The sequence below is a fragment of the Engystomops pustulosus genome, chromosome 3, assembly GCF_040894005.1.
Source record: "Engystomops pustulosus chromosome 3, aEngPut4.maternal, whole genome shotgun sequence".
Classification (NCBI taxonomy): Eukaryota; Metazoa; Chordata; class Amphibia; order Anura; family Leptodactylidae; genus Engystomops; species Engystomops pustulosus.
The window spans coordinates 105,988,858-106,002,504 of NC_092413.1; the positions used below are offsets into that span (position 1 = coordinate 105,988,858).

The window sequence follows — 13,647 nt, forward strand, 5'->3', positions numbered from 1 at the left end:
GGAGAGGGGAGGAGTGAGCAGTGCTCCCCCCTCCCTTTCTCCAGCCGATCATTGCCCAGGCGTAGTGTACGCCGTGTGCAAATATGAACTCAATATACATGGTGCCTCTTTGGCTGAGTATTAATAAACTTACCAATTCATTGATAACTACTATATAAATAATATACATTCTGCATTTTTACCCATAGTTGAAAGGCTACATGATGATACTGACATTTGCTTTCACAGCCAAATTGACTAGTGACTCAGTATTGGCCATACAGCTACAGGCTGAAGAAGATAAACTGAGAAGGGCAGAAGATTCGGAAAGAGAAAAAGTTGAATTCCAGAAATTACAGGTACTCTGGTTCCTTAAAAATATGTTGTCTTTTTTTTTTTTTTTTTTTTTTGTGTGAGAGATATATTCCTCTACAAGACGCCGCTTTTGGACCGAGCTGACATTTTAGTCTTAGCCAGGGATGCTGTTGACGTGTGCACAGCCATCTAAATAACTGGAGACTTCATTTTGTGTGAAAGTGTTTAGAAATTACTGTGTCTTTATTAGCTACCTTCTCTTTACTTCAGTTTCTCTGCGTGTAGGCCATGTTGTGACTTATATAGAGCTAACACAAGGGCAACTAGTATAAACATTCCTTCTCCCTGGAGACAGTGCTCGGTGTGAGGAATAATATGTAAGGTTCACCTGCATGTTTTGGGAAAGCGATTTTCTGGGGAGATATTCGATATAACATTGCAGTATTTTATCACCTCTTCCCGCCCCTATGCTGATGATTTTATGTGTTTTATATATGCGGCTGCGCGCTAATAAACAGGGAGGTTTTGCATTTTCTAAGAGACTGGTGTGTCTTGGTTCCTGCTCTTATTCCGGTACCGGGGAGCCATGAAAGGGTTAAATACGAAAGTCACCTTGCAAATTAAATGGACTGTTTTGAGTCCTAGTTATAAATCTCCATCAAAAGGTATTAATAACTTCACACAGTTTGTTCAGTCATTGCTTCCACTACCAGACTGAGTACAGACACAGTTGTTTTGGAATGGTAACATCTAGTTGTGTATTATATATATTATACCATGGATGATCCTATAATATAATTGTATTTCTTCTATGATCAGAGACAGTTTGGCCTAGACCATTCAGGAGGATATCGACAGCAGTCTGTGCAAAATTTAGAAAGGGCAGTTGCAAGAGGACGAATGCATCCTATGGAATTTCACATGCACAAAGCAGAAATGATGGAATCTTTAGCTACAGGTGTAGATGACGGTAGAACAAAGACTTCAGGTTTGTACTTTTATATTGTTGTTATATTTCTTTTTGCACAAATTAGTGGTACAGAGTTAATCTTCTCTAGAAGGACTTGTTATCCAACACAGATATTGTTCAGTTTTTGTAAGGAAAATTATGTCAATTTTCCAATACATTTTCTCTATTAATTCCTTATGGTTTTCTAGATCTCCTCTTGCTGCCCTCCAAAGTCTGTTGGACCACTGTAATATTACAAAGCTACAAGACTTTATGCCACTATACTCCCTGATGAGCTGGGGCTACAACCCTAATGAAATGCACTGTAGAGAGGCTTAGTGAGCAGGGGGGGTAGTGGTATAGTATGCGCTACGCAACCTTAATCAGTGAGTTGACAGTAGTAAGAATACCCCAGTCAGATGATAGGTGTTTGCTCCAACAAGCTGCATCCGATATTGAGGTGGAAGGTAGAGAAGAAAGCCAGGAGTACTGGGTAGGTGGCTTGGCTACTGTAAATAGAGGAGGCAGAAAGTGGTTCACGAAAACAAAGACCACTCTTGCTTCTGAACACCTAGGCAGAATATCAAAATTGTGCTATAATGCAAGGGTGTCCATGTCAGAGAGCAGGATCCGCTAGTGCTGCTCTCTGTATCAGCTGGGGGAGAAGACCCACTAGTAGTAGGGGGAGTGGTAGTGCAGGTAAACCAAGTGTACAGTCTCCCTGATGCGAGGGTTTGGCATGTGGTGGACATGGTGGATAAATTACTGGGAGGAGCATGGGATCAATCAAGTGTCGTGGTCCATTTAGGAACCAATGACACAATAGTTGGTAGGTGGTGGAGCTTTAAGAATAATTTTAAAGAACTAGGTTCAAACCTTAAAAGAAGGTTGTATTCTCCAGAGTACTACTTCTGCTATGTGCTACACAGTAGAGTATCGGAAGGTTGTCTAATTGAATGGCGCAGGAAATTGACTTTCAGAACTTTTATTAAAAAGATCTTACTTTCACAACGCCTTTCGGGGCAAAGTACCTCTTTCTCAAGGGAAAATACAAGGATAATCACAAAAAGTTGAGGATTAATATGTCAGTCCAAAAATCAATAAATAACAAAATATTTTAAAAAATTAGGAGATTATGTTAAAAATTATTTAGAACAAATATACCCCACAAGAGCAGCAATTATCAGTATGTACCAATATTAACAAACAGAAACCTGAGTTCTGCACTTCAATGGTATTGCTACTGATTTAAGACACTAAACCAAATGTAAAGCGTAAGCAAGAAAAGATGTCATAACAATCTAAATAATCCAACTTGTTCAACAAGCTTTATTATTACACATACAAGCAATGACATTGACCAAACAATACAGTTAAAAACCCTTAAAGTGTAACAAAGTACGCTCTAGATTCAATGGGGTGAATATGATGTATTCACCTCAAAACCACCCTGACTGCCAAAGTGAAAAAGGTGTTTGTTATTTGCAAGACAACACAGATATAACTAGGGTTTATAACCACAATGAATGGACTAGTGCCCTGTAAAGAAAAACCGTTCAAGTGAACCAGCAACAAATATAGTAGACATATATGTGGATAATATCAGACCTGTCAAATGGAAACAAAACACCCGTGGCAGCCAGGGTGTGAAATCAAGGTGACTTCATCATGGAAATCTACCATATTGGTATGTACCAATATGGTAGATTGTATATAATCTGTAATAAAAGCGTACTAATGTTCATATGAATGCACATAATGAAATAAACAGAAAGTGTATTTACAAATCAATCTAATTTACAAGCATGTGAAGAATATATCCGATAATTAAAATAAATATATAAATAAATATAGAGCATTCATATAAATTCATAATATTGGAAGCAATACGGTAACAATACATAAATGGTTAAAAAGGCAGACAGAGGAATGATTGCATAACTGGTGCTGAGGACAAAGCGCATTAGAGTTCAAAGGTAACAGGATGTTACAGTGCATCAGATTATTTACCCTTTAGTTATCGGGGAGGGCTCACTCCTGAAGTAGGTGCAAGCGCAGTACTGCTGTCCCCACCAGCCCGATGTCGCCTGGGAGAGAGACGCCAGTTCTGATGTAGCTCGCACTCTGTGCATACGCTTATGCTATGATTCCGCCAGCACGTGTGTTAAGAGCTTGAGAGTGATGGATAATGAGTATATGGATATAAAAATGTGCATTAACTATATGTAAACAAAATACATGAAAGGGATATACAGGAACTATGTGGAATTGATATTATAGATATATATTAATGATATTGATTTTAGACATGGATGGAGGGACTGATGGGGGAACAGGGGAGATGTTGTACCTGACTATTCTGTGCAGGAGACATCTGTATCCACTGTTCTGTACACATCCAGTTCTGCCACATACACAGAGAGAGCTCTGTTCCATGACTTACTTTTTTTGTGAGCAGGGAGCAGCAGCCCCTCCCTTCCCATGAAACACACTGATAAACTATAAACAAAGTACAGATTCACAGGGCTTATCAGCAGAGAGAGAGAGAAAGCAGCAATTGCAGCAATGAGGTAATCTGAGGGGTATAGATAAGAAACTGCTGCATATACAGTAGGTAACAAAGATAATAGGCAAAGATGTTTTACATCCCAAGAGCTTTTGATTTGAGGGAAAAAAAAACCTTTACAGTGACTCTTAAAAGTTTGTGAAATCTTTTTGTATCCAAATCCGGCTTTGAACTTCTTCACAACAGTATCACGGACCTGCCTGGTGTGTTCCTTGGTCTTCATGATGCAGAACCCTGAAACTACGACAGAGCAGGTGTATTTATACGGAGAATTGATTACACACAGGTGGATTATATTTATCATCATCAGTCTTTTAGTACAACATTGGATCATTCAGAGATCCTCACTGAACTTCTTTAGTGAGTTTGCGGCACTGAAATTAAAGCGGCTGAATAATATTGCATGCACCACTTTTCAGTTTATTATTTTTTACAAAAGTTTAGAATATACAATAAATTTTGTTCCGCTTCACAATTGTGTCCTACTTGATTCTTCACCCAAAATAACAATTTTATATCTTTGTTTGAAGTCTGAAATGTGGCAAAAGTTAAAAAAAAGTTTAAGGGGGCCGAATATTTCCGCAAAGTGCTATATATATCCGCTCTGAATTGCGCTCTTTCTCTTCGATGCCCTGCCATGTACCCACAAAGAAGGTTACCACCACTTATGCGTTACTGGCACACACAGAACAAATTGGGTAACAAACTTAAATATTTTCTATTTAAGCAGTTAACACTGACCGCAGGTGTTCATGGTGTGTGGAGGTTAGCTGGTGTTATATTTGAATATTAAAGTCAAGACTGAGATAAATATAACATGACACTGACATAGCTTGCCAGCAGATGGACATAAGCCTTTCTCCAAGTTTGGACTCTGCATTTTCAAGGAACGACTCTTAGTTAGAGCAGATAGAAGGAAAAACCCACATATTACAATATATATATGAATAAAAAAAATAAAAAAAATAAAACATGTTGGGTATCACCATGTCCCAAAATTCCATCAAAATATAAAAAAGATTATTCCCAGCAGAGAACACTGTATAGGAAAATAACACCCTAAATGTCTGAATCGCCACTTTTGTGCCATTTTTCTTATCTATAATCAATTTTTTAAATTCAAAAATGTAAACAGTCCTTAAGTTCCAAAATGATAAAAATGAAAACGTCATTGCATCCTGCAAAAAATGGTCTTACACAGGTCCATGAACTGAAGTATGAAAGATATTGGCCTCAGAATTTGGTAAAATATTTGGAATTTAGGGGGGTGGCACAGCGAGGAAGGTGCTGCCTCGTCACGTGACTTGGGGTGCGACTGTACGGGTTAATTTAGCCTACTCAAACTTATGCTCAATTTGTGTCCTGAGCGAAAGATGACCGCAAATCAGAACTCATACAGATTCACGCTCCAATTAATCCACTGCTTCCACTTACCATATATACTCGAGTATAAGCCGAGGTACCTAATTTTAACACAAAATGGAAAAAAAAACGTAAACTCGAGTATAATCCAAGGGTAGGAAATGCATTGGTCCCAGTATGCAGCCTGCAGCCCTCTGCCCCAAGTATGCAGTCTGCAGGCCCCTGCATCCCAGTATACAGCCTGTAGCCCCCTACCCCCCAGTATACAGTCTGCAGCCCCTCATTCAGTATATAGCCCCTGCCCAGCCTATAAGGAAAAATAAAAGTGTACTCGCCTTCCGATGCCCCCCGGAAGGTCCTCTTCTGTCCAACGATGTTCCGGCTCCCTCTCTCCGTGCGGTGCCGTCGCTCAAGCTGTGCTGTCAGTGAGCCATTGGACAGAAGAGGACCTTTTTTTTAATTTTTTTTTAATTTATTTATTAGACTCAAGTATAAGCCGAGTCAGGGTTTTTTAGCAAATTGCTGAAAAACTTGGATTATACTTGAGTATATGCATTTATACTGGGACCAATAAGTATCCCACTCTGCATCCGCTCTTGCTTCTCAAGCAGTCACCTTGTCACACCACTAGACATGCATGCTCAGCTTTCTAGCAGTCACACAGCTAACCACACTTTACAAGGCTCTGAGTTCACAGAGCATACAGGGACCAAAATTAAAGTGAAATCTTTACAAAAGGCGTTCAGTGTATCCAAAAAGATTTTAAAAACAAAAGAAATACAAAATAAAATGACTCTCAAAACGGCAAAACAGTTATAAAATAAAAATGGCAAAAATAACAACAACTTTAATTCCTGATTAAGGTAAATCCTGATTCCCTGGAGGTGGGAGTAATATGGAACATCCCAGCCTGTTCAGCAGCCTCCATAGAGAGAACCCTGTTTACCTGCATCTCACAATGATTTATACAGTTTCTATTTGGTTCAGGTTTTAGAAGCTCCCCATTGATTTAATTAGTTAAAATTGTTTCTCATGATTGGACAGTGTTAATGAGGGGGAGAGTCCACAAATACTCGAACAGTTTCTTTGTTTCCCAGTCCTAATGCAGGGGGAGGAGAGGTGAAGTGTTCTTTGGGGTCTGCACAGACCAGTCAGTCTAACAGGCTGTAAAAACTTCAGGATGTCATAAAATCCTGCCTGGACACTTGGCCTATTGCCATGTGTTTCAATATTTCTACACACTTAATATAAGACCTTTTATGACAGGGGGTATCAATTGCAGCACACGGCAAAGCTGTAAATACAAATCCAATGAAAAAATTTCTCAAATATGTTTTTTTTTGTCCATTTTCTTCCCCCAGTTCATTGAATGGAATATTTAATGGTGCCACTAAAAAGTATAATTTGGCCCCCAGATAACAAGTCCTCACATATTTCTATATAGGGAAAAATAAAAAAAGTTATGGCTTAGGGAAGGAAGGGAGAAAAAAAACAAACGCAAAAAAACACTCTTCCGATGGCACTTTTAACAGTTAGGAACCTAGAAGGTTCCGATAAAGCTAGCTTACTTTAGTGATTTGGAACTACAGGTTACATTTGAAAAGGAACACTTTTTTCCAGATATCTCCCTCCATTATTTGGACCTAAAATATTCAATTTATGTACAATGTGTGTATTATATAGTGTTATTGAAAAACATTTCGAATAACTTCTATCAATAAAAGCACCTCCTGCTCTATGACATGCTGCTTTCAGATCACACTGTTTTTTTCATGGTGACTAGCTCATTTTTATTCATGTTTTGTAGAGCCACTTGTCTTTACCAGGTATTTAGTGTCATTTGAAGTATGAATTGGGCTCAAAGTGTATATTCCACCTACAAAAAGAACAGCATTTGTACACATGCTTGATAGTAAATGTACAGACTTCTGATCTCTATCTCTCTGATCTTCGTTCAAGGTGTTCTGGAAGCTTTACGTCACTATTATAACACCGGTGGCCCAGAAGTGCGTCGTGTCTGGCTCTGCTGTCCCTTGGATCACTTTAGTAATTCTGCTGGAGATAAAGGATGGGGCTGTGGCTTTCGCAATTTTCAAATGTTACTTTCTTCTGTTTTGTTCAACGACACATACAAACACTTCTTACAAGGTATTTTAACATATAACCTATTAAGTATCATGATATTATTGAATTCTATTAATCAACATTGGTGTAGTCCATATGTATCTGTGCATTTGAGTGTAGACGTTTGTGGAGGGGGTCTTTGTTTGGGTGGTCTGAAATGTTGGTGCAGCAAAAAAGAAGTTTGCAGCATTCCAAGTTAGTAAAAGATTTACAATTTTTATTGATTCATTTTAAAAAGTGCAGGGATACATGTTCAGTACAAATACCTACGCTTCTCCAGCTTTTAAAAATGACAAGCCCATAGTCATGGTCTGCTTACAGCAGCCAGCATATATATAACACGATACTGGAGCGTTCATCAGCACTTCCCCCAGCTCAGCCTAATGTAATCTCACTGCACAGGAAGTTTAAGCACACAGTGGGAAGGGGGAGTGCTCATTGCATAGTGTAACAGCCCATGAAGCTGGAGCACAGATAAGTACCAGTAACGCCCCCAGAACCCTTCTGGCTTATTAGCCCAATTTTCCACATGTTATTTTAGAAGGAAGGAAGCCATGGGTAACTAATATAAGAATATTACAGAGTCACGGTGCCTTGATATGTGATGTGTAATTGTCCTTGGTTTATTGTGCTTGATTTTGATGTGTTTTAAATTAATGGAAACAGCCAGCCATGCCAAATTACAGATGACAACCCCAGAAAGGTATTTAAGCCAGGATCGCATCACGTTATTTGTATATGCAACATCCCCCACCGGGGCCTAGCCCTTGAGGTGAGGCCTGGAGACAGCCGGGGCCCGCGGTACCGGAGTGGCTGGCGGTTGCGGCCTAAGCACGCTATTGTCACGGTGCTTGGTACGGGGGAACCGGAGGGCTGTCCTACAGCCTGGCAGGTCTCCAGCAGGGTGGTGTTGGCAAGAAAAGATGAGGGAGAGGCTGCTATAGCGGATCTCCCTGGGGCAACCCCTTAGTGTCCCGAGTGTGAGTCTCTGGGTGATGGACAGGGTGCCGGTGATGATGGTAGTTGTAGTAGCAGGGACCAGACGGAGACAGAAGTTGAAGAAAACAACTTACAGTTCGTTTATTGCAACCGGCAGGAACTGCAGAAAACGTGTCTTTAACAGGTGGAGTACTGGAGAGGTATTTGGAGGGAGCCACAGGATGTAGTTCACCAGCCTGGATGTATAGGGCAGGCTGGGAGGCAGCTGTGTCCTAGAGGATGCTTCAGCTCGGTCCTGGATCTCTTCAGGTATCACCCTTGAAGGTAGGATGATACCCCTTTCCTCACTACACTAGCTCTAGTCTAATCTTCCACTTCAGGCAGGGGCTAGGCTCTTCCTGCACTGGTCTGGTATGCTAGAGTCTCTGAGCTGCTGCTCAGCTAACTACTCTCTGCTTACGTCCTGCAGACCCAGAGGGCCTGACTAGGACCGGTCTCTCTCCTGAGAGAGATTTCTCTCTTTCTCCTCTGGGGAGAGTCTCCTCTAGAACATTCTGGGCTAGGGGGTTTTATTACCTCCCTTTGGTCAGGTGGTGGCTGCTCCTCCAATTACCTCTCAGTGCACAGTGACAGGATGTAACACAGACATTGGTCAATAGCATCTTGCATTATACAAAATACTTAACCTCTGCCTTGCCAGGCAGGATTAACCACTGCAATTTCCCCTTGATCCTATAAGGACCATGTAGTGTAATGTGGTGTTACCTACAGGTGGGACGTATTCGCAAGCACTACCTCGCCATTGCATCGGCGAGGGTGTTGCATACCCCGGGGGCAATTGAAAGAGCCGCCCTCGGCTCGACTATAGATGTTTTGGGGCACAGAGGGGGCTAAGGGCACTTCTAGGAAGTGCAGGCTGTGTGAGGTGTAGGGACAAACCGCCCATGGTCCTGGAGACAGGCACCTGGGTTGGTGTCGGACTAAGACAAAAATATAGCTGTATGACAGTTGGTCGCTGACGCCATTAAACCGAACTGTACAGTAGGAAAGGTGTGGTGTCATGTCCTGTAATCCACTCCTTGCACCAAGGCCTGTATATTTGTTTGATCAACGCTTCTTCCCTGGCGGCAATTATATGGTGTCTATCTGCATTGCGTTAGCATATGCGACACGAGTACCTCCTGACTGACAACCTTACCCATGTATGAGTGGCATCCAGGTGCTAACTGTGTAACACCCCCGGTCCCCTTAGGACCCGCAGTTTACGGACTACCCCCATGTGCAAACCTCAGTTTGAGGGATCAGGTAGCGGTCAGTGTTTTACACAAAAAAGACGGTCCGACACAGCCACACTACAACCTGAAAAGCCTATGAAAAGGTTAATGCAGACTACTGGCAGATATGACAGTGTGCAAATATTTGGCAAAAATCACATTGGCTTAGGAGCCCAATGGGTACACATCTTATAACATAACGTTACAGATAGATAGGCTACTCAGAGTAGCACGGTAGCAAATGTCTCTTTTCCTGCAAAGAAAAGGCATAAAAAGTGCAAACAGAATGTCCATACCTAAAAAGGAAGGCATTAAGTGCAAAATGATAATAAATTACATTGCAACTTTTCCTGGAGGTTGGCAAAAAGTCTCTCAGAAGGTCTCTACTGACAAAGTCCATCTTCTGGGTACAGCCCTTGATGTGGGGAAAAGTGCAATGAAGAAGCAAAGGGTCTCCTCTATTTGGAGAGGGACAGAGTCCTTTGATGACATCTCTGCTGTGGCAGAGGAAGGGTGCTATCATAGCACATAATCTCTTGACTGAGATAAATAAGGGTAAGAGTCTCAGGAAAGTCTCTGGCTCTTTGGGGAAAGGACAGAAATAAATACACAATATGTACATAGTGCAGTACCTGAAGTGGGCTACAGCCCTTCAGGGGTTAATCTTGCTGCTCAAGAGCAATGGCTGCAGGCATGGGAGCAGGAACTGCAGCAGGGACATCATCAGCCTGGGTGAAGAAAGCAGTGTCGAAATCCGTCACCTGAAGACATCTGGTGGTAGACACTGGAACTGCTGACATGGAACACCCAGAAGCTGGAGCTGGAACAGCAGGGAGGTCATCTGCGGTGGCAGGCATCTCAGCAAAGGAAGGAGACAGGCACTTCTCTGGCTGACCTTCTGTAGCTGGGGGCGCTGTGAAGCGCATGATGATGACCGCAGGAGCTGTAACTTCTCCATTGCTGACAGCTGAAGGATTGTTGTTCCTGGACTGACCTGTAGCTCTTGGGGGCGCTGTTGCGCTGGCGGTGGTAACCTCTGTAGCTGGCAGGGCGTTCTCACCGGACAGCCTGGGCCTCTTAGCAGGTGGTCCTGGATACTCTGCAGGACGGTCAGCAGCATTAGATAAGGGGTCAGGCCCCTTTAAGAGAGTCCCTTTTGTAGCCGGGCCTCCTATGGGGAGATGTTGACCCTCTGCAGGGAGGCCGGACTGTACCCCAGCCGGGGCTAAGGGAGATATAGTAACAGTCACTGTGATATAGGCCCTGGGGGCCATGGTACTCACATCCGCGGTGGTCCTCAGGAGGTCCGGAATCGGAGGAGGCAGCCGCTGTGGAGAATCCGCCATTGGAGACTGCGTACGGGAGACAGCAGTAAGCGGTGCAGCAGAGGAAGGTGCCCGAGGCTTGTGGGCAGGCCATGCGACACTTGGTTCTTCACCTCGAAGGCTGTGTGGTATGTCGGCAGGACAGGAGACAGCACGTGGAGAAATCCAAGATGGCCGATTAACCTCTCTGATGCTGGATGGCGGCTGCGCTGACTCTGAGGTACCTCGTGGGCTCTCACTGGCGTTGCAGCGCGGGAGAGTTTCGCACCAGAGGGCGGAGCTAGAGTCTTTCCCGCCAGGAGCTGTGGCGGGCTGAATTTTCTGCTGCGCCACAGCGCGCTGAGGCAGGATTCGCGCCATGCGCAGGGGGCGGAGCTTAGCGATGTCTCTGGGTTTCCCGCCAGTGAAAGTTTTGGCGGGCTGGAAATACTTGCTGCGCCACAGTTTCTGAGGTAAAAATCTTCAGGCGCGGCAGCACCGGATGTAGCAGAGCTGGTACAGTTCTTGCAGGGATTAACCTCTTGAGTGCTGGAGCGGCGCTCGACAGCACGTGGCAGCAGTATAACACAGTTCAGTCCAGAAACACACAAGTACTTGGGCCTAAACCCGGATGGCAGCAGGGTTAGGCAGCACAGTCTTTTTCTTAATAAAGTACAGTCTTTAGTGCCAGGATAAGGCACAGAAGTAAAGATCCTGTTCGTGACGCCACTTGCAACATCCCCCACCGGGGCCTAGCCCTTGAGGTGAGGCCTGGAGACAGCCGGGGCCCGCGGTACCGGAGTGGCTGGCGGTTGCGGCCTAAGCACGCTATTGTCACGGTGCTTGGTACGGGGGAACCGGAGGGCTGTCCTACAGCCTGGCAGGTCTCCAGCAGGGTGGTGTTGGCAAGAAAAGATGAGGGAGAGGCTGCTATAGCGGATCTCCCTGGGGCAACCCCTTAGTGTCCCGAGTGTGAGTCTCTGGGTGATGGACAGGGTGCCGGTGATGATGGTAGTTGTAGTAGCAGGGACCAGACGGAGACAGAAGTTGAAGAAAACAACTTACAGTTCGTTTATTGCAACCGGCAGGAACTGCAGAAAACGTGTCTTTAACAGGTGGAGTACTGGAGAGGTATTTGGAGGGAGCCACAGGATGTAGTTCACCAGCCTGGATGTATAGGGCAGGCTGGGAGGCAGCTGTGTCCTAGAGGATGCTTCAGCTCGGTCCTGGATCTCTTCAGGTATCACCCTTGAAGGTAGGATGATACCCCTTTCCTCACTACACTAGCTCTAGTCTAATCTTCCACTTCAGGCAGGGGCTAGGCTCTTCCTGCACTGGTCTGGTATGCTAGAGTCTCTGAGCTGCTGCTCAGCTAACTACTCTCTGCTTACGTCCTGCAGACCCAGAGGGCCTGACTAGGACCGGTCTCTCTCCTGAGAGAGATTTCTCTCTTTCTCCTCTGGGGAGAGTCTCCTCTAGAACATTCTGGGCTAGGGGGTTTTATTACCTCCCTTTGGTCAGGTGGTGGCTGCTCCTCCAATTACCTCTCAGTGCACAGTGACAGGATGTAACACAGACATTGGTCAATAGCATCTTGCATTATACAAAATACTTAACCTCTGCCTTGCCAGGCAGGATTAACCACTGCAATTTCCCCTTGATCCTATAAGGACCATGTAGTGTAATGTGGTGTTACCTACAGGTGGGACGTATTCGCAAGCACTACCTCGCCATTGCATCGGCGAGGGTGTTGCATATACGCTAAGTGTAAACCACCGAATGTATACACATCCATGCGATCTGCCGGCGGACGCGCACTATGATGCGGCAGTGTCGCTGCTGATAACGTCAACAGTGGGACACCGCCACATCTTAGTGTGCGACTGTTGGCAGATCGCATGGACGCAATATGCCGGCTAAAGAAGAGAGAAGAGGAGCCACCGGGACCCGCGCTCAAGATCGGGACTTGCGCCCACAATCCGGACACCGGAGGGTGAGTATTACGTTTTTTTTTTTTTTTTTTTCTTCCATTTTTACTTGACTCGTATAAGCCGAGGTGAGTTTTTTTCAGCACATTTTTTGTGCTGAAAAACTCCGCTTCTACACAAGTATATACGGTATTCAGGAGATGAGTTTATTTTAATGATATGTTTACTGTTCTTTTAGATTGCAGGTACATCCCCTGTATCCCTAAGATTCAATCAATGATTGAAGATGCTTGGAAAGAAGGTTTTGATCCTCAAGGTGCCTCACATTTCAATGGTAAATTGCAGGGTACCAGGGCTTGGATTGGTGCATGTGAAATATACTGCCTTTTAACATCACTGAGGTTAAAGTAAGTAACATCACATCCCATCATGTGTACTTTTTATTTAGTTTTAGTATATGGAATGCTTTAAATACACAGCGGTATTTGCAGTACTTGAAATATGCAGTTCCTTCTTATCAATAGGGACAAGGAAAGTGGAAAGAAAATGGTCTCTCTCATTGTTTCTGATACATAAGCTATATGTTGAAATGCTGGATAGGGTAGCAATTTTTCAGGCCCAATAAAGACCCAGGACATATTGAATAGAATGTAGCTTGTAAATGACACATTATCAATAACTTATGACTTGCAAGATCACCAAGTTCCCTGACGGCCTCTGTTACCCAGACTTGCTCTAAAGGGAATGTCTCAACAAATATTGTACCGCTTAGTTTAATCAAAATTTGTTATGCTAAACATTGCAAGCTAATTTTGATTATTCCCACCCCCCATGTCATGTATCTATATTTATTAAAAACTAGAATGTATAACAAGTGGGGCATCGGTATCATTTTAATCAGATTTCT

The 13,647-nt window shown here is 43.6% G+C and overlaps 1 protein-coding gene across 2 annotated transcripts in view; it reads left to right on the forward strand.

The window, feature by feature from the left end:
• ZUP1 (zinc finger containing ubiquitin peptidase 1) overlaps window positions 1-13,647 on the forward strand; it is a 44,475-nt gene that overhangs the window by 4,664 nt on the left and 26,164 nt on the right. For both annotated transcript variants that reach the window (XM_072141725.1, XM_072141726.1), the window contains exons 4-7: window positions 229-338; window positions 1,114-1,282; window positions 7,131-7,319; window positions 12,979-13,147. In XM_072141725.1, coding sequence (XP_071997826.1) covers window positions 229-338; window positions 1,114-1,282; window positions 7,131-7,319; window positions 12,979-13,147 — 637 coding nt within the window. The remainder of the gene's footprint in view (window positions 1-228; window positions 339-1,113; window positions 1,283-7,130; window positions 7,320-12,978; window positions 13,148-13,647) is intronic.